This window comes from Eleutherodactylus coqui, chromosome 7, assembly GCF_035609145.1.
Source record: "Eleutherodactylus coqui strain aEleCoq1 chromosome 7, aEleCoq1.hap1, whole genome shotgun sequence".
NCBI lineage: Eukaryota > Metazoa > Chordata > Amphibia > Anura > Eleutherodactylidae > Eleutherodactylus > Eleutherodactylus coqui.
This window is the reverse complement of record NC_089843.1, coordinates 210,085,527-210,106,663: the sequence shown is the minus strand read 5'-3', so window position 1 is coordinate 210,106,663 and position 21,137 is coordinate 210,085,527. Positions and strand designations below refer to the sequence as shown.

The 21,137-nt window shown below is 42.0% G+C and overlaps 1 protein-coding gene across 3 annotated transcripts in view; it reads right to left on the bottom strand.

Moving 5' to 3' along the window:
- The window catches only part of EPHA5 (EPH receptor A5), a 450,721-nt gene that overhangs the window by 140,307 nt on the left and 289,277 nt on the right, over positions 1-21,137 (bottom strand). For all 3 annotated transcript variants that reach the window (XM_066574297.1, XM_066574298.1, XM_066574299.1), the window contains exons 4-5: positions 18,317-18,472; positions 7,861-8,196 (exon numbers count right to left, since the gene is read on the bottom strand). In XM_066574297.1, coding sequence (XP_066430394.1) covers positions 7,861-8,196; positions 18,317-18,472 — 492 coding nt within the window. The remainder of the gene's footprint in view (positions 1-7,860; positions 8,197-18,316; positions 18,473-21,137) is intronic.

Here is a 21,137-nt window from a genome sequence, read left to right as displayed (position 1 = left end):
GAATATGGATCCTATATTTAATAGCATAGTCCATTATTTAACCCCTTAAAGGGGTTTTCCAAGTTATTTACATTATTTATAAAGCAGCCTGCTTTTGTTCTACCACCTCTATGCTCAGGATTGATAATACCTTCCAATGCATGCTGCCCATGCCATAGGCAATATCTGAGATGCAGGCTTTTGAACTGTGCAAACTTTGAAATGTTAAGTTGTGCATCTGGGATCTGTGTTACAGGCTTCCTGGTGCACACTTTCACAGGTGAGGGGTTAATTGAGCTGGCTGGGTGTGGTTGCTCAGGTCAGCCAATCCCCTGGGTGTGGGTGTAGATATATACTCCAGCCCCTCTGCAAGAGGAAGCTGTATCTCCTCAGTCTTGTCTGCCTGTGTATGTGGCATGTCTCCCTGCAGCTTGCTGTGTGTGTAGTGTCTGGACATCTTGCTTTGCAGCTTGCACTGTGTTTTGTGTCCTGTGCTGCCTGATTATGTGTCTTGCTAGAGTAGGGACCGAAAAACACGAGGACCCTTGATCGTTGGGCTTGCGGCTTACATTCTTTGGCCAATGCACAAACTAATCCCTCATTTTTATATTCAGCTTTATCGTCTGCATTAGTGTGCGAGGTTGAGTGGTAAGTGTGTTTATCATCTGTCAGTTTCCTGTTTGTGCATTTGGATTGTCTGTACTTGTCCTGGTTCTGTGTACCACCTATTCTGGGAGAGCCAGGGCCGAGGGAGAGGCAGAGCCGAGAGCCGGATCCAACAAAATATTATCCACTCTTGCTGACAACGTTATCTTCTAAAAGGTCAAAGAGAAAACAAGGGGATCTGCTATCTTGGACCCAATTCTTACCAACAGGGAGGAAATGGTTGAGGAAGTAAGGGTGGCTGGGACCTAAGGAGGCAGTGATCATGCTATCCTTGAATTTTGGATAAAAAGGGGAGGAAGATCTGAGAAAACTCAGACTTCAAGGTTGTATTTCAGAAAGGCAGATTTCAATGAACTCAGTAAGAGGGTTGGAAGGATCCAATGGCTAGATGTTCTTAAGGACAGAAATGTTAAAGAAGGTTGGGAAATATTACGCAATGAGATTCTCAAAGCAAAATCGTTAACAATCCCTAAAAGAAGGAAGAATGAGAAGCATTTAAAGAGACCCGGATGGATGAACACAGAACACATGTTACAAACAAAGAAAAATATATCTATCAAATTGAAAGAGGGGGGAATATCTAAAGAAGAATATGTGGTCAGCAGAAACTGTAGGGCAAGTGTCAGAAAAGCTAAAGCTGATAATGAATCGAGGCTTGCAACAGAGGCCAAAAACAATAAAAAGGATTTTTTGGGGGTATGTCAAAAGCAAAAGAAAAGTCAAAAATGCTATTGGATGCTTACGAGATGAAAATGGTGAATTGGTTAAGATTGATGTTGAGAAGGCAGAAATGTTAAATTCCTATTTTGTATCTGTTTTCTCTCAGAAAGTAGATGTAACATCAGCTGATCTTCCCTGTGCTAATGGGGGAATAAAAGAATGCAGGCTATCTGTAAGCAGAGAGATGGTAAGGGAACACTTAGCTAACTTCAATGAATTCAAGTCTCAAGGTCCAGATGAATTACATCATAGGATACTAAAGGAAGCAACAGAGGTAATTGCTGAACCACTTGCTATAATCTTTGAAAATTCCTGGAGAGAAGGAGAAGTCTAGAAGATTTGAAAAGGGCAAATGTTGTCCCTATCTTCAATAAAGGGAAGAAGGTGGATCCAGGAAACTACAGGCCTGTGAGCCTGACTTCTATACTGGGAAAGATCTTTGAACAAATTATTAAACAGCATGTATGCAAGTGCTTGGATGAAAATGGAGTAATTAACCAGAGCTAGCATGGGTTTGTTACAAACAAGTCATGCCAGACTAACTTAATTTCCTTCTATGACAGTATCACTGACTTGGTTGATCAGGGAAGTGTGGTGGATATAGTTTATCTTGACCTTAGTAAAGCATTTGACAAAGTATCTCATGCCATACTTATTGAAAAAAGGACCAAATATGGGACTGACAAGGCAACTGTTAGGTGGATTTACAACCGGCTGAGTGATCGTACTCAAAGAGTAGTCATAAATGGCTGCACATCCAAGTGAAAAAATGTATCAAGTGGAGTACCAAAAGGCTCTGTACTAGGCCCAGTGTTGTTCAACATTTTTATAAATGATGTGGAGGAGGGAATTGATGGCAAACTGATCAAATTTGCAGACGACACAAAGCTATGAGGGATAGCTAATACTATGGAAGAGAGAGAGAGTATTCAAAAAGATCTAGAAAAGTTTGCACAGTGGGCAGAGATTAACAGATTGGTATTTTACAAGGAGAAATGCAAAGTCCTACACCTGGGCAAGAAAAATGAATCCCTTACACACTTCAAAGCAGTCCACATCAATCAGTCTGAGGAGTTGTGTGATCATTCAGGATCATGAATGCTCTGCAGGCCCAGACTGACATGTGTCTGACCCTGCACAATCTGAAGCCAGACAATGTTGTGTGTGTCTCTCACAGAGGGTGGAGGATGATGGATATCAATCTCCCTTCTGTCTGGTCAGTCTGACATTACTGAACACCACAAGGAGGGTGGCTTTGGACAAAAAAGGGGAGTGTTTTCTCCAACACCACCCATGGGAAAAGTATGGAGAAGGAAGAGCAGGAGGAAGAAGAATAGGAAGCTGAAAGGGGTAATGTAGGTCCAGAAACAACCATCCATCATTAAACTCAGAGAACAGTCTTAGGCCTGCTCTCCTTCTGCTGCTTCTGTCATGTTTTCTCATCCTCCTTCTCCATATTCTCCCAAAACAAAAATTCTAAAGCATAAGAAACAGCTGTAGCTCTACAGCTTCTCCTTAGAGAAGGCCCGCGCTTGGCTGTTCTGTTCACCTCGTAGAATTTGTCCTTTCCTAAATTTATGACATTGCTTTTAATACACGTGCCACACCTGCTGTCACCCTTGGCGTAAGTTTGGGTAACCCTATTGCTTTTCCTTGGTGGAGGAGATGTAGCAGACACATGCTTGAGTGTTCTGTTCACCTGGTAGAAATTGTCCTTATAAAACTACTTTTACACTTACTGTCTTGCTTGGTGTAATTTTTGGTAGCTCTACAGCTGTTCCTTGGAGAAGGCCCATGCTTGGGTGTTCTGTTCACCTGGTAGAATTTGTTCTTCGAAAATTTATGACACTGCTTTTAAAACAAGCAGCATACCTGCTCTCTCCCTTGACATAATTTTTGATCTAGGAGACCCTACGTGGACCTTCTTTTGTTTTCAGTGACACCCCTGTGCTACTAGTGAGCCCCATACCACTGTACACTATTTTTACCAATTCTGGGTGGAGCACAGATGTGTGAGTGTATTCGTATAAAATTTGGTGCGCTTTGGCTACATTGGGGACCATCTGGAAGGCAAATTAGTGAACCTGATTTTTACTCCCATTGGCTTTTAATGAGAGTCGGAATCGTCCCTTCCCGATTCATGATGATTTGGGGGAAATTGGCCCGATCCCGACATGAACCGATTATTCCACTAATAATCATCCCTAATAGCTAGTACAGAGCCTGAGGTGACAGTATATGACAGATGCATTTCTTTATTGGTATTTGTTGGTGTTTTTGTCTCCTCTTGCCCTACATTCGGGCACTACACTATCAGTTTTGCTCAGGGGCTTCATTTAAAGGGGTTGTCCCGCGAAACAAAGTTGGGGTATACACTTCTGTATGGCCATATTAATGCACTTTGTAATGTACATTGTGCATTAATTATGACCCATACAGAAGTTATTCACTTACCTGTTCCGTTGCTAGCGTCCCCGTCTCCATGGTGCCGTCTAATTTTCAGCGTCTAATCGCCCGATTAGACGCGCTTGCGCAGTCCGGTCTTCTCCCTTCTGAATGGGGCCGCTCGTGCCAGAGAGCTGCTCCTCGTAGCTCCGCCCCGTCACGTGCCGATTCCAGCCAATCAGGAGGCTGGAATCGGCAATGGACCGCACAGAAGACCTGCGGTCCACCGAGGGTGAAGATCCCGGCGGCCATCTTCGCAAGGTAAGTAAGAAGTTACCGGAGTGCGGGGATTCGGGTAAGTACTATCCATTTTTTTTCTTTAAACCCTTGCATCGGGTTTGTCTCGCGCCGAACGGGGGGGGCTATTGAAAAAAAAAAAAACCCGTTTCGGCGCGGGACAACCCCTTTAAGGAAATGAGAATTTACAAACTGTATTAAAATTTTTTAGTAGTTAAATATACACTTTTGAGCTCGTTTTAATTCACGCAGCTCGTTTGGCTCTGATGTTTTTTTCCCAGCTGAACTCAATGGGAAAAAAATCTGACATGGAAAATCACATGCAAGGTACAACATCGTATGCATGTTTTAGTTTAATAAGAAACAGTTCTGGAAACATTTAGAGTGAGGATAAAGAATGAGGACAAGTCATTGGAGTAAGTGGGCATTTAACAAATGGTGGGCATCGATACGGGGGAATATTCTGCAGGTTTGTATGAAAATTAATATTACGAAGAAATTAGATGTAGCTGTTCTGCTTCCAGGTTTTTGATCATTTCAGTAATAAAGCTCAATAACTCTACAAGGACCCCATGGCCGGAAAACAAGAATGCCCCATACTCAATTCTTCTGCTGTTTATGGTCTAAAGAAAGTAAATTCTAAGAACATTAAATTCAACCGCAAATTGAAAAAAAAAAATGAATAACTATATTATTATGGGAAAAATGTACTTGAGAACAAAACCCATGTCCAAACGCGTCTACCTAAGCCAAAAACTTTGATATCCAAAAACAGGAAAGCTGGCAAAGGATTGAGCTGGCAATGTACTTCAGAGCAGTACTCACATTCAGAATGTCTTGTAGCAACACAAAAACAAACCAGACTTGGCACAGCGCTAGACTTCAAGAGTAAAGATTTTTTTCTATTCTAAGGGACATCAAAGCTGCTAAAACTGAGGTGGAAAAAATGTGTAATTTGTTAATACTTATGTAACGACACACACATAGATAAATGTATGATACAGAATTAGCGGAACTGAATTTGTGATTTGACTTTATCTAGTTACTAAAATAAATTAATGCTGCTCTGCTGCAGTCTGACCCTGCATATTGCTGTCTACCAAGGGTCTTCAACCTGCACGAATTTCCACTTATTACAGAACTGCAACTGATAACATAACTGATAAGCAAACTACTAACGATCACTTGACTGTGAGTGTGTATGTTTGTGTGTGGGTGCTTCTCATGCTCCGCCCTTGGTGACATCATCGCTCTGCCCCTGGTGATGTCATCGCAGGTCCTACAACATATATAAAACACAGAGCCTGACCGACAGAAGAACAACAAAGTTAGGGCTCTTGGAAGGGGAGGACAAAAATAACAAATTGAGAATACAACTAAGCCATTATTATCTCAGACACAACTCAGCGGTCCTGACCTACTGCCACCATAGAGATCTGGTGGGCTGAAGGACCTGCGGTGATGTCACTGCTGTGGGAGGAGCCATTCTGCATTTTGGTAGAAAGTACTGATGACTAGATCAGCTGACAGCAGCCACCAGGACCTGTGATGATGTCACCATCATGTGATCACCTGTGTGGGTGGTGTCAGGGATCACATGACCAGGGATGATCACTGCATCCAGGAGTCTGCTGAGCTGGTGATGTCTGAATATCAGCATGGATGTACCATGTAATAGAGCTATGTGTTTAATGTGTGGGGATCATGATGGGTGTATCATGTAGCACAGCAGTGTGGCACTGGTACTATAATTTCCTAATAATTACTAGTATTTCATGAGTGGAGCTGTGACAATCTGTCAATCATTTACATGAAAAATGGACGGTCTCTGTTTCTGTACCATAAAGTATGTGGATATTAAGAAACCTCATAAATCAAAATACAAAAAAATTATAATAGTGTAATATTAATAGACAAGCATAATAAACGACAATTCAATAATACTATCACTGTCTGATACACTTGGGCGTATCTGCGCACATATTTGTGTGAGCAATACGAAGAGAATAGAAGTCATTGATTTCAATAGGTTCGTTCACATTTCCATATTTTACGGCCGCATTTTGCTTGTGCAAAAAAAAATAGGGCATACTCTATTTTTCCGCGCATTTGCGTACCAAAGATACCCATAAAAGTCAATGAGGATGCACAAATGCACACAATATGCAAAGAGATGCGTGAAATACTGCGTAATTCCATGGGAAGAAGAACACATCTGGAACTCATTAACTACTAATGCAGCACACAAATGAACATACCTTGCAGGCACAAAAAGTATAGTAATATACGCTAATAGGGGCGCAAAAAGCATCGTTCATTACGTAAAAACGCAGCACTCAGGTGTGAGTAAATATGCATACACTGGTGTAAAGCCAACATAAAATTGTATTTTAACCTTAACCCTTTGCAATCCAATTTTGGATTCAGGGTTTCCTAGGGGGCTTTCTTTTTCTCCCATTATACAATGGCGCCATCTGCTGGCTAGAGCCAGTAGTGCAATATAGGACATGCTGGAAAGCCCCCAACAACAGAGTGGCCAGTAATCTACAGTAAGAATATCCTGCTGGACGTCTTCCGACATCAGAGCTGTACAGTCTTCAATCATAATGTCTTCGGACGTCAGACAGTGGATTGGAAAGGGTTAAGGCTGGCTTCAAACAGATCAGTGAGCAATTGCCTTAGCACAGCATTTTTCCGCTATGAGGGAGGCCTTTGTGCATGTATATCGGCATATTGCACGTACATTTGTGCACCCCCCATTGACTTCCACGGGGACGTTTGGTGTGCAAATATGCAGAAAAATAGAACATGTTCCTTTTTTTTTGCGCGACTGATAGTTTTAGACTTTTCAATGCAGAGAATTTTTCGGAAGTCTGAGACATACCCAACTCCACTGCCCTCTGTTCTGTCTGTGATGATGAAGTCAAAATCCTTGTGAGGAGATGACCAGGGAAAGACACAGAAGGTATGGACAGACCATAGATGACATTGGTGCCGGTCTATCGGAGGGCAATAGAAGGGAGGTCTTCTCATACTTCCTAAGAATGCTCTGCAAAGGGAAGTCTTCGACTATGAAGTCTATTTTGTGAAGATGCAAATAAAGGACAAGAACACATGAACTCTGGCAGGATCGATCCTGAGGAGGACACTAGCTATGTTGACTAGACATTTGCCATGTATGGTTAAAATTTCAGCTATGACTGGAGGGTCTTTTACTGGTCCATCCTACTCAGAGCATTAATCAGTGCTTTTGGTCACCAGCTGTATAGTAAGCAATTAAGAATGAAAAACAGCGAACAGAACAAAGCACTAAAACAGCACAGAAGCCACATCCTGCCCAGTACTGGTGGTGGTCCTTGTAGACCCTAACTGATCTTAAAATTAGGTACCTCTGAGATTTTTTGTGAAAAGTGTCACTCTTGTCAACTGGCTATACAAGGAACTGTCCAAGAAAAACTTCTGAAACGGTTCAAAAACTAATCGAGAAATGTGTCCCCTACAGTCTCAGGACCAGTGGGGATCACCAAAACCACTGATAGCACCATGTAACATCAAGGCAAAGAGGAATATAAAGAGGTATTCCAGTCAATATTTAGCCCTTATTTAGGATTTCCCTCACCACTACCAGTAAGACTTTGGTGTAAAGAGTTTATATGGCAATCAAAAAGTTTACTGCTGCTCCATTCAACCCTACAATTGTCAACCTTATAGTTGTCAATTATGTTACGGTGCATATAAGTTCAAAAGTCAGTTAGCACATAATAGGAATAAAGTATAATAACTTCCATGTACATTGATTCAAATCCAACTTACCAGCCTGGTTGGTGGTGACATTCACTGAGACATATTGCCTAGATCCCAGGCTTAGCTCCGACACACCATTTTCAGCCTCAATCTCGAAGGTGTAATTTGTATGGGCCTGAAGATCTATGACCATCACAGTTGAGTTTCTGAGGCCACTTTGCTGAGGTATGTACCGAACATGAATTCCACACTCCTCACACACTCCAGCAATAGAGTTACATTTCTTGCATACAATATTATAGCAGACATCTTTCCTTCCTCCGGTGTCTGCTGGAAACATCCATTCCAAGAAGACACTCGTTTCATTGATGTTGGAGATTGCATTGCGTGGAGCTGATGGCGGCCCTAAGAATAGAAAGAGAAATGCATGTTGTTAATAATTAAAGTACAGCCATAAAAAATGGGGAATTATATATTTTCTCTTATTATGTAAAATAACAGCAAAAATGGAAAAAGTTATTCAAAAATATACAGTCTACAGGTAAAACTTAAAAAATGCAAATATGACTAATTTCAGCTCAGTCAAACTTTACATGTGAAGTAGCAACAATAGCTTTCATATGAAATGGCCACTTTATGTTGCTCCTGTGTACTTGCTCACTAATGTGAGTATCTAATAAGCCAGTCACATGACAACAAATCTTGTGGACCAAACACCAAAATTAGGGAGAGATAGGAATATCCTGCTACAAGGAGGAGCAGGTAGCTGGATCTACCATAGTTCTCATAATCATACATTACAACTAGAGATGAGCGAGCACCAAAATGCTCGGGTGCTCGTTACTCGGGACGAAATTTTCGCAATGCTCGAGGGTTCGTTTCGAGTAACGAACCCCATTGAAGTCAATGGGCGACCCGAGCATTTTTGTATATCGCCGATGCTCGCTAAGGTTTTCGTTTGTGAAAATCTGGGCAATTCTACAAAGTGATGGGAACGACACAGCAACGGATAGGGCAGGCGAGGGGCTACATGTTGGGCTGCATCTCGAGTTCCCAGGTCCCACTATTAAGCAACAATAGCGGCAAGAGTGCCCCCCCCCGCACTGTCAGCGTAAAGATCGCTCTCCTCTGCCATAGCTGTAACAGCTGTGGCAGAGAAGAACGATGTTTGCCCATTGAATTCAATGGAGCCGGCAATACAGCAGGTTCCACTGAAAGCAATGGGCTGCCGGCGATCGCAGGATGAATTGTCGGGAAGGGCTTAAATATAGAAGCCCTTCCCTGCAATTCATCCAGAAATGTGTTACAATAAAAATATATACCGGCGTATAAGGCGACGGGGCGTATAAGACGACCCCCCAACTGTCACCTTATACGCCGGCAATACAGTGGAGCAAAGATTAAAAATCATTACTTACTTCTTCTGACGTTCTGCGGCGCTCCTGCAGGCTGTTGCTCCCTCCTGGTCCACGGCAGAGTATTGCTTTCTGGCCACCTGAAACACAGCCAATCACAGCCATTCAATGACATCATTGTCGTTGGCTGTGATTGGCTGAAGGCACGTGTGTTTCTGGAGGTGGGGATTTAAAGCCCTTCGTAGAGAAATCAATGCTCTGCCGGGAACCAGGAGGGAGCAACAGCCTGCAGGAGCGCCGCAGAACGTCAGAAGAAGTAAGTAATGATTTTTATTCTTTGCTCCACTGTATTCCCGGCGTATAAGGTGACAGTTGGGGGGTCGTCTTATACGCCCCGTCGCCTTATACGCCGGTATATATTTTTATTGTAACACATTTCTGGATGAATTGCAGGGAAGGGCTTATATATTTAAGCCCTTCCCGACAATTCATCCCGCGATCGCCGGCAGCCCATTGCTTTCAGTGGAACCTGCTGTATTGCCGGCTCCATTGAATTCAATGGGCAAACATCGTTCTTCTCTGCCACAGCTGTTACAGCTGTGGCAGAGAAGAATGATTTGTCTTCTATATGTTCTCAATGGGGTCGGCGCTGCTGCCGCCGGCCCCATTCAGCGCATATAGAGAAGAGAACAGGAATCGCAGATCGCACATAGGTGCGATCTGCGATTTCTATGGCCTAAGAAGGACCGTTGGGGTTCTTGAAGCCTAAAATAACTCCTAACGGTCTCCCTATAGCAGCAGCATTTTCCCTGATTTATGTCAGAAGGCATCTGTGGCGAGCCGCGGGAGGACAGATTTTAATACTTGGGTGACACCTAATCTCGCCAGCCGCTCACTGCAGGGGGGTGGTATAGGGCTTGAAAGTTGCAGGGGGAAGTTGTAATGCCTTCCCTGTCTTTCTATTGGCCAGAAAAGCGCGCAAATTTCTCAGGGAAGAAAATGAAAGTAACCCGAACATCGCGTGGTACTCGTTACGAGTAACGAGCATCTCGAACACCCTAATACTCGAACGAGTATCAAGCTCGGACGAGTATGCTTGCTTATCTCTAGTAAATATGATTAGGAACTTGAACTATCCGGATATAAACTGGGAAACGAAAATCTGCCAATCTTATAAAGGAAACACATCAATGACTAAAGGGATTTAAGTAATGTGATAGGCAGACCATTGTTTCTTATATATAAATGGACGGTGTGGGGTCTGTTACATTGCATTAGCGCATAGCAAATGTGGTGCCTATGTTCAAAAAGGGATCAAAAAGTTAACCCAGAAACTACAGGCTGGTAAGTCTAACATCTATTGTGAGTAAATGGTTTCTAAGAGATGATATCCTGAAACGCCTCAATGAAAATAGATAACTATGTATCAGCATGGGTTTATGAGGGACAGCATATGTTACACCTATCTTATCAGCTTCTATAAGGAGGTAAGATCTAAACTGGACCAGGGAGACTCATCGGATCTTATATATCTTGATTTTTCCAAAGTGTTTGATAGTGTGTCACATAAAAGGTTTGGGAAGGGTATCATTACTCTTTAAGGAGAGCAACTAGAAGGTGAGTGAGGAGACTTAGTGCTTAGTCACACCGGCGCATCGGCACCTGTGTTACTGCAGGAAAGAGACGACTGTGCTTCAGGGCGGACATCTCTCTGCAGCACCGGAAGAGTCGTCCATTCTGAAGTACGGCCGTCTTCTTCCTTCAGTAAGGGCTCAGTCACACAGGCGCATCGGCGCCCATGTACGGGTGCCGATGCGCCCGTGTGACTAAGCCCTTACAGTATAAGGTGATGCATACTTCTCTGGAAAGAATATGCAAATAAGGAAGATGGAACAATAACTCTGCAGCACCACCTATTTGATGGCAGCATTCCTGCAAATCAATTTCCGACCCTTTATACAGGTCTTTGATTGGGAATTGAAAAACAAGCCAGAATCCATACACAGACAGCTGTTTTGGGATTCTACTGAGCACTGATCAGGGGCAAAACCCCCGAAACAGTTGTCTATGTATGAATTCTGGCTTGGTATTCAAGTCTCAATCATTGTTCTAAAGACCTGTATAAAGGGTCGGACATTGATTTCTAAGAATGCTATAATCCAATAGGTGGCACTGCAGAGGTATTGTTCCATCTTCTTTATTTGCATATTACCCAGATGAGCATGCATGGTCTTATAAGTCTCCTCACTCACCTTCTAGGTGCTCTCCTTAAGGAGTAATAATACCCTTCCCAACTCACATCATAGGCCTCACACCGGCCAAGCAAGGATCCTACTACACTCTAATAAGGAGCAAAACCCTGAAACAGTTGTCTGTGTATGGATTCTGGCTTGGTTTTTAATTCCTAATCATTGTTCTAAAGATCTGTATAAAGGGTCTGGCATTGATTTGCAGGAATGCTGCCATGCAATAGGTGGCGCTGCAGAGGTATTGTTCCATCTTTCTTATTTGCACATAAAATGAGAATGCTTGGTAGGGCGAGAATGTGTGTATGTGGATGAGAAACTAGGTCAGAGATAGGAAGCCGAAGGTGGTTATAAATGATACATACTCTGATTGGGTCACTTTTACTAGTGGAGTACCACAGGGGGCAATACTAGGCCCTATTCTTTTTAATATATTTCTTAACGACCTTGTAGAAGGATTGTAGAGTAAAATATCAATATTTGCAGATAATACAAAACTTCGTAAAGTAATTAACACAGGAGAAGACAATATACATTTGAAAATGGATCTGAGTAAGTTGGGGGCTTGGGCAGAAAAATGGCACATTAGGTTTAACACTGATAAATGTAAGGCTATGTACATGGGCAAGGAAATACATGTCATCATTACACACTAAATGGGAAACCACTGGGGAACACTGACATGGAAAAGAACTTAGTAATTTTAGTTAACTGTAAACTTCACTGGAGCAACCAGTGTCAGGCAGCTGCTGCCAAGGCAAATAGAATCATGGGATGCATTAAAAGAGATCCAGGGGCACTTGATAAGAACGTTGTTCTTCCAATTTACAAATCACTGGTCAAACCACACATGGAATATTGTGTACAGTTATGGGCACAGGTACTTAAAAAGAACGTATCGGAGCTTGTTAAAAGATGGGCAACTAATGTAATAAATGGAATGGGTGGACTATAATACCCAGAGAGGCTATCAAAATTGGGGCTATTTAGTTTAGAAAAAAGACAGTTGAGGGTCGATCTAGTAACTATGTTTAAATATATCATGAGTCAATACGTAGATTTCTCCCATAGTTATGTCCACGTGGCGCACTAAAGCACCGCGCCTCCGCACGGACGTAAGATGGTGTCCTAGTAAAACCGCAAACACACTCACATAGTATTTTCAAGAGCAAATTACACCAATCTATGCAAAAACAAAAGGAAACCTGTCCCTTACTAATTAGGGGAAGTGGGGGGCACCCCTGCCTAAAAGCGGGGTAGGCACTCTAATAATGACGGCTCCACCATCTTCATCTCATACCTGGCTATCAGTGATTTGAAACCCGGAGAGATGCACCAAACACAGGACACATAACTGTTCACACCAACTCACCAGTTAATGCACACCACACAGAACAAGACTGGTCATACAGCACATGTCCAGTCACCTGCATAGACCCAACAGAACATGTTGCTGTTCACACCAACACACCACGTAATGCATACAACATAGAACAGTAACTCCACTCAGAACTCATATGCATACAGCTAATAAACAATTGCTAGTCTAAGTGTCCTCACACTAAGGGGAAAGAAAGTCAGCCACCATGCTGACATAAAAGGAACAGTGTCAGAAGCCACCCATCTGACCATACATGCTATCAAATGTCTGGAGGCCACATCTGTCAAAGGGGAAGGGAAAGGGGGTCCACATAAGATGTAGACAGGGACAACAGTGTCCAGACTGTCCTCAGGGAAGGTGAGAGAAACACTACAACACTACAGACTAACATGCATAACACTCAGCTCTGAGTTGGAATACCACAGAATGCGTAAAATGATCAGCATCCTCTAATCAGAGGAACTGGCATTCATGTGCAGCAGACTATAGGGGATTGGCTGGCTGGAGAAATTTCACACCCAGCCAGCTCAATTATCCCACAATTGAGAAGGTGTGCTCATGAAACCTCATAGTACAACAGGTCCTAGCAGCACAATATAACACCCATGATCTATTTGTACCCAGGACTGTGACTGTAACAAGGGGAAATCCTCTATATGCAGCAGAAAGCAGTTTTCTACACCAACTTAGAAAGGGGTTCTTTGCTGTAAGAGCAATGATACTATGGAACTCTCTGCCTGAGGACATGGTGATGGAGGACTCACTAAGGAGTTCAAGAGAGGCCTGGATGCAAGTGCAACAATATTGCATGCTATGGTTGCTAGCTACTTTAGAAGGATTGTTGATCCAGGGATTATTTTGATTGCCAGATTTGGAGTCAGGAGGTAATTTTTTTCCCTAAAATGAGAAAAATGGCTTCTACATGGGTTTTTATTTTCTTCCTCTGGATCAACATTGCAGAATAATGAGCTGAACTGAGCGGACATATGTCTTTCTTTAACCTTTCATACTTTGTTACTATGTTAATGGGTTTAAACATTGTTGCTTTAGTGATCAGCAGTGTTCTAAGCTCCATTGGTTGGTTAGACCTTCATATGTGTCTCATGTTCGAATGTGAATTTTGGGTGGATTTTCCTCTAAGTTGTGGTTTTTACAGCATATGAATAGGAAAAGCACATTTTGGTTTCCCCTGCATTTATTAATAGTATCTGTGCAGTTATATTTGTGCTTAAAATGATCATAGAATCTTTCATAAAGCAAAGGTTTTGGTTTCTTATTACTCTTCAGTGTGTTTGTGTAAGAATTGCCTTGCTGAGAAGAAATTAAGACTAATGAATGAGGGTAATAAATGTGTATTGAGCAATAAAGTTCTTTATAGTTAAATTAAAAGAGGAATCACAGACTACAATTCAGGTCTAATTAGCTCACAGATATTCAAGGAACCACAATAGGTTATTGTTTGGCTTAGCAATCAGGTCTTGTATAGCGATATTAACTAGTTGTGTTACAGGACCAAATCATCCATTTCTTCCTAGGTAATTTTGTATTTCCAAGGAGATTATTTTACTCAAGGTGTGCCTGTAATTTCCGGTGAATGTACACAAGGAATAACACTATTTCTGACTATTCTATGACATGTATCCTGCAGACTCCATCTCTATGTCACAGCCCCGTGATTTCTGGGTTGTGTGATCCGGGGTGATGTCAACAGTGCTCAGTGTTATCATACCCAACTTTCATGACCCAAAAGACTAAGTAGACTACTACTAAACTCAAACACTTCTGACCATACACTGACAATGGGATCATTATATTCCCTGGGCGATACGTGAAAGACAATAGAAGTATGTGGGTGAGGTTAGTGATGTTGAGATAGAAACGTTGTGGCTTAAACTATGTTTAAGCGGCAGGAAAGCGGTGAGAAGAGTGATGGGTATTACGGTCAGCATAAGTTCAGCTGTTAGATCATTATCTCCTGCTTTCTAACCTGTTGTTGGCACAGTTACTATGCAACTGTTCCCACACTTGATCTATTGGAGTGGGTCAGCTGACCTCACAGTCAAACAATCTCTATCCTTGGCTTCTGTAGTGTGGTTGCTGGTAATAGCAGTAACAATGTGCATTTAAATTCAGTACTCCTTGTTTAAGTTCTAGTACAATCTTCTAGTCTAGTTTGTTCTTGTCAATGTCTTCTTCCTACAGTTATATCTAATCCTGTCTTATTTTCAAGGCACTGTTTTTCTGTGCTTATTCCCTGTTTGCATCTGGCTTGACTTGGTTCATTAGTTAGCTTGCTTGCTTGGCTTTTTGTCTATGTACTAGTACGCTCTTGTTCTCAAGGACAGTATATTGGAGAGGGTAGCTAGTAAAGATAATTGAGGGCTACTTAGGGGAAGTGGTGTCTGGTGTTAGGGTCAGTACCTGAGAGAGATTAGAGAAAGATGTAGGAAGAGCTAGCACCAAGGATAAGATTTCTCTGGTTGTTATTTCTGTTTCATACTATCTGCACTAGTCTCTACTGACAGTTTCATTACTATCATCATCATCTTTATCTTCATCATCTGGTTACCATCACCTTCTGCTCCTATCATCTTATGGTGAATCCACCATTTTGCCTTTGTGTTTCTATTGTGTTGATACGGGTGTTATATCTATTATTGAGCTTCCAGTCATTACACTATTCAGCTCCACAGTAATAGTCTGTGTTGGTGTCTATTCAACATAGAAGACTTCTACCTTCTGAAGACTTTATTCGGAATCCTGATAAAGTAGAAATGCAAACAGAAGACAGAGACACATTCTTACAAGTTTCAGACTTGTTGAGCCTTTAGTCACACCATGCTATGACATTATTCTTCATAGTTGGACCACTTCACTCAACAGTTTCCCCCACACCCCTTGCACCTTAATTACTTTATGTCTGCACACACAAAGATACTGACTGGGTGATTCGCTAGTGCATCTGTATGTACAAAGCCAAGCGCTCCTTTACCTTTTGTGTTATCCGTATCTCCTAGCAGCTTGTGAGCTCTTGCTGCCGGGGCCTTTGCATCTCTAATTTGAGTTATTTATTAGTTTGTTACTATGTAATGTCTGATGTTGTCTATACATAAACACAACGAATCTCCACTATTTATTATATCACTTTTTGGTACAAATTTCTATCATTATTAATTTTTTAATATTTCTTTATATTGGTCATAGCTCCACTTTTATGATCCAGAGCTGCAAATCCCTTATTTAAAAGGTAATGCTGCAGATCCCTTCAGCCCACATTACAAGTGGCTTATTGCATGCTGCATTCTGACTACAATGGATAACGATGTGCAGTAAGCTCCTTGGCCTCCCCTAGTGGCAGCCACAGGTAGCCAGCATTTTGTCTTTTTAATTTATATCTGTACATGGAATCTGGAGCTCTTTAGCAGAAAAAAAGAGTAGAGACCAACACAAAAAATAAGAAATGTATCAATTTATTGTTAAAAAAAGGTATCCACGGTTGGAAATTGAGCAGAGTGCTGTGCTACATTTAGAGGAGATCTATAGCTCTGCAGCCATCATTATGAAGGCACTTTACAAATAACATAAGAATTTTTTTTACCCTTTTGTGTGCACTTCTGCTATGCAGACCTATGCATCTCGATGGTATTACACAACAACCTTATGTATAGTCTCAACGTACTGCCATGTGCTTTTTCAGTCCCTCTGTTGCCTTTTCTTGCTAACCTATACACAGCAGAAGAAAGCGTACGTGGAAGGGAGTAAGGGTCTTTTTACATGGGCTGATAAATCGTTCAGATCCATGAATCCAGCGGAAATCTGAACGTATATCATCTATATTTATAAAGATATAAGCCCTCCCTCACTGACTGACTCGCCACTAATTCTCCAACTCCCCGATGTCGTAGAAACATGAAATTTGGCAGGAGCATTAATTATGTCCAAAATAGGAAAAGTAATGGGGTCCCAACTCGATTATTCAATTCTAGCGCAAAAGAACTAGCGTCCAAATTTTACATACGGAATCTAATTCTCTCACTTCCCGATGCCATAGAAAATTGAAATTTGGCAGAAGCATTGCTTATGTCATAAATAGGAAAAGTTAAGGGGTCCCAACTCGATTATTCAATTCTAAACACAAAAGAATTAGCGTCCAAATTTTACATACGTAATCTAATTCTCTCACTTCCCGATGTCTTAGAAACATGAAATTTGGCATGAGTATTGATTATGTCATAAATAGGAAAAGCTAATGGGTGCCAACTCGATTATTTAATTCTAAGCGCAAAAGAATTAGCGTCCAAATTTTACATACAGAATCTAATTCTCTCACTTTCCGGTGTCATAGAAACTTGAAATTTGGCTCAGGCATTGATTATTTCTTAAATAGGAAAAGCTAATGGGTCTCAACTCAATTATTCAATTCTAAGCGCAAAAGAATTAGCGTCCAAATATTACGTACGGAATCTAATTCTCTCACTTCCCGATGTCATTTTATATAAGGAAACGTCACATGGTTACCTCCACGTGGTGTTTCCTGGGTAATGCAAAGAACCATGCAAAATAGTGAACGTATTTTTCCTTGGTATCTCTAAATTAACCACGACTTCATAAGATTTTCTGTGTGAACACCAGATAAACACCAGTACCAAATTAATTCGGGCGAAGCCGGGTATATCAGCTTGTTCAGTATAAATGCACACCCCAACTGGACGACCAATGAGAAGTCATTTGCTTCTCATTCAGTTTCTGGAGGTCTAGAACTGAACGATGGATCGGCCCATGTAAACAGGCAGTCATTCATTTATAAATGACTGCCTGATTACTGGCAGTGGAGACAGGCTCGATGATCCACAGTTTGCCTCCATTCACTAGCAATGCTTGTTTCTGTGCTGGGAAGACCTGTCGGCCATCTGCGCCCAACAGGTCGTCCCATGTAAAAGGGCCCTAGGACATGACTGCAGGATCTGAAAGCACACCAGCTTTGTTTGTAGTCTGTAGCTATTAAAAGACCAAAAAGTCTAAAAATAAGTTCTTGACACAAACAGTAGGATACGTATTTCAAGACTATTTAAGTTACAGAATTTTTTTTCTTGGCACAATTACAAAAATGTTTGCAAAAGTGCAGCCAGCCGGACCTACGATTTCCACAATGTTTTCTTTCAGAAAGTGATGTCTTGCTTTTTAGTAACAAAGCTGTAAATTATGTTTCAACTATGTGACAAATGAAGAAATAAAATTGACACATTACTAGAGAATTGGAAAAACTGAGCATCTGCGATGTCCATAAATGACTGGAAAAGAGCTAGAAAAAAGTCTACAATAGACCACTTTACTGAAACGCACAAGCATTAGCGCTAATTTGGCTTTGTATTAGTAGGACAAATAGGACTTCCTGATGTGCATTCTCACACAATCAGATAATCATCTAACACGTTCCTAATGGCATTCATAGATTCCTAAATTGTAGCAATTCAACGCATTCTTTTATTTCCACCAACCATCGGTAGACTAGAGTAATGGAGGAATGTATAGAACATGCTTACTTGTGCACGCCATTGTATGAGGGTCAGAATCTCTTCTATAGTAGCGTTCTTCACAGACACAAGACGTTGATGCTTCCTCATGGGCAAAGCTGTGTGGTGGGCACTTACTGCATGTCTGACTTTGAGGGGAAGACTTGAAAAATCCTGGGCGACATGCTACAAAACAAGACATAACAAAGTGTTACATTATTATATATCCGATTTATGCAAGAAATGGTAGGCGCTACATTATTCATAGTATTATGCGGCTGGACACTAAGACTGGACTATGAAAATATGCAAAGGGGAAAAAATGTGCAAAAATAGCCAACCATAAAGAACACCATGAACAATAATATAAAAGTCCAAAAATCTTTATTAGAAAACCACATATAGGCTAAAACTGCCCAAAAAGTATAACAACAACCATTGGTGCTTTGATCCAACGCACATATCCACTATAAGCCCTCGAGCAATGTTAGTTGCATATAATGCATTACAAATATTTGCACAAAAGAATGCACATCAAATAGATACATTTGCAATCGCTAATATAAGGGTAGTTTCTAGAGATGAGCGAACGTACTCGGTTCGGGTGTTTTTGGACCAGAGCACCACTTTTTCCGAGTAACTGACTACTCGGACGAAAAGATTCGGGGGGAGGGGGCGGTGTGGTGGAGCAGGGGGTAGCAGTAGGGAACAGGGAGCTCTCTCTCTCCCCCCCCCCCCACTTCCCTCTGCAACCCCCGACGCCCCCGAATCTTTTCGTCCGAGTAGTCAGTTACTCGGAAAAAGCGGTGCTTGGGTCCAAAAACACCCGAACCGAGTACGTTCGCTCATCTCTAGTAGTTTCCCATCTCTGTTGGAATCTCCGGTTGAAGGTTTTGTCGCAGTTCTGGCTCAAAATACCAAAAGAAAAAGCCAAGCAGCTGAGCAGAAACAAAGCGGACTCCGTTATAGTCAATGGGGCCCGATCAGTTCTGTCCGGTTCCATCCTGAGACAGAGTCATTCGGCCGCAGGAATTCCCCCTTCCAGCTTACCGAATGGAAAGGAAAAGAGGAAGCCCCAACACAGGTGTGAAACCACCCTTACATATACTAAAATGTGTTTCCCAATACAATATTACTGTGCGTTAACTAGAATTGTCAATACACACTGGGACATATCCCCAAAAAGACTTAAAGGGGTTGTCCCGCGCCGAAACGGTTTTTTTTTTTTTTCAATAGCCCCCCCGTTCGGCGCGAGACAAACCCGATGCATGTGTTGAAAAAAAAAAACCGGATAGTACTTACCCGAATCCCCGCGCTCCGGTGACTTCTTACTTACCTTGCGAAGATGGCCGCCAGGATCTTCACCCTCGGTGGACCGCAGGTCTTCTGTGCGGTCCGTTGCCGATTCCAGCCTCCTGATTGGCTGGAATCGGCACACGTGACGGGGCGGAGCTACGAGGAGCAGCTCTCCAGCACGAGCGGCCCCATTCAACACGGAGAAGACCGGACTGCGCAAGCGCGTCTAATCGGGCGATTAGACGCTGAAAATTAGACGGCACCATGGAGACGAGGACGCCAGCAACGGAACAGGTAAGTGAATAACTTCTGTATGGCTCATAATTAATGCACAATGTACATTACAAAGTGCATTAATATGGCCATACAGAAGTGTATACCCCAACTTTGTTTCGCGGGACAACCCCTTTAAATCAAATGTGTAGATTAGTAGCAATACAAAATTCCCCAACAAAGGTGATGATGCATATGTTAAAGTAATCAACTGATACATGCTGGTAATCCATGGTTCTTGTGGAGTGAATGCAGAAACCCATGAGCATCACCACCAGTCGTGGCTTTAGCCTTTACGTGGTTTTCTAATAAAGATTTTTGGACTTTTTCATAATTGTGCATTTAATTTATGGTTGGCTCTGGTTGCACACACGTTTGCTGTTTGTATAATCACATAGCTGATATTACTATATCTTATGTTATTTGCTGAAAAACAACAATAGTATATAACCCAGAGCATGTGTGTTATATTGGCTGCCCATGGAAATTTAATGGGACCTGTGTTAGTGGGGGGCAAGCAAGTCAAATTGTCCCAAGGGTGTGTGATGTTGTGCACTGACTCCACCCTCAATACATACCTCACCAAAAAAGTTTTTCAAAAAAAGTTGTGAACCAACAATGGGTGGAAATTCCATTTTAAATTGTGCGATAGACCATTAATTGTAGCTTTAGTAACAGATGACACATTAATTAAAGTTTATTGGCCAGATCTGAGTACATGGTGAAGTCTCTATACAGATTGGCTTTCTGGTTCATTTTTGGTAACACTGTAGAAATTGTTCATTGTATTCCACTTGCTAGTATATTTTTGCTATGCATTACTCGATCGAGCATTGTCCTTAGCGAGTACCTCCCGCTCGAGAGAAAAGGTTCGGCTGCCGGCGCGGTTGAGAGGTGAGTTGCGGCATTGAGCAGGGAGGAGCGGGGGGAGAGAGGGGGAGAGAGAGATCTCCCCTCGGTTCCTCCCCGCTCTCCCCTGCCGCCGGCAGCCGAATCTTTTCTTCCGAGCGGACAGGTACTCGCTAAGGGCAATGCTCGATCGAGTAATTGCCCTTAGCGAGTATGCTCGCTCATCTCTAGTTATGACATTTATACTTTACATGCATAGATCTAATGCATACCTTTCTCTATAATGAACTACTCAAAACGTATTGATTGTATTATTTTGTCAAGCTTATAGGAGTTATGTTTCATTAATGATCTATCTATAAAGTAGGTCAACAATAGTTGATTGGCGGGAGTCCACCACTCGGGATCCCCGATGATCAACTGATCAGCTGAT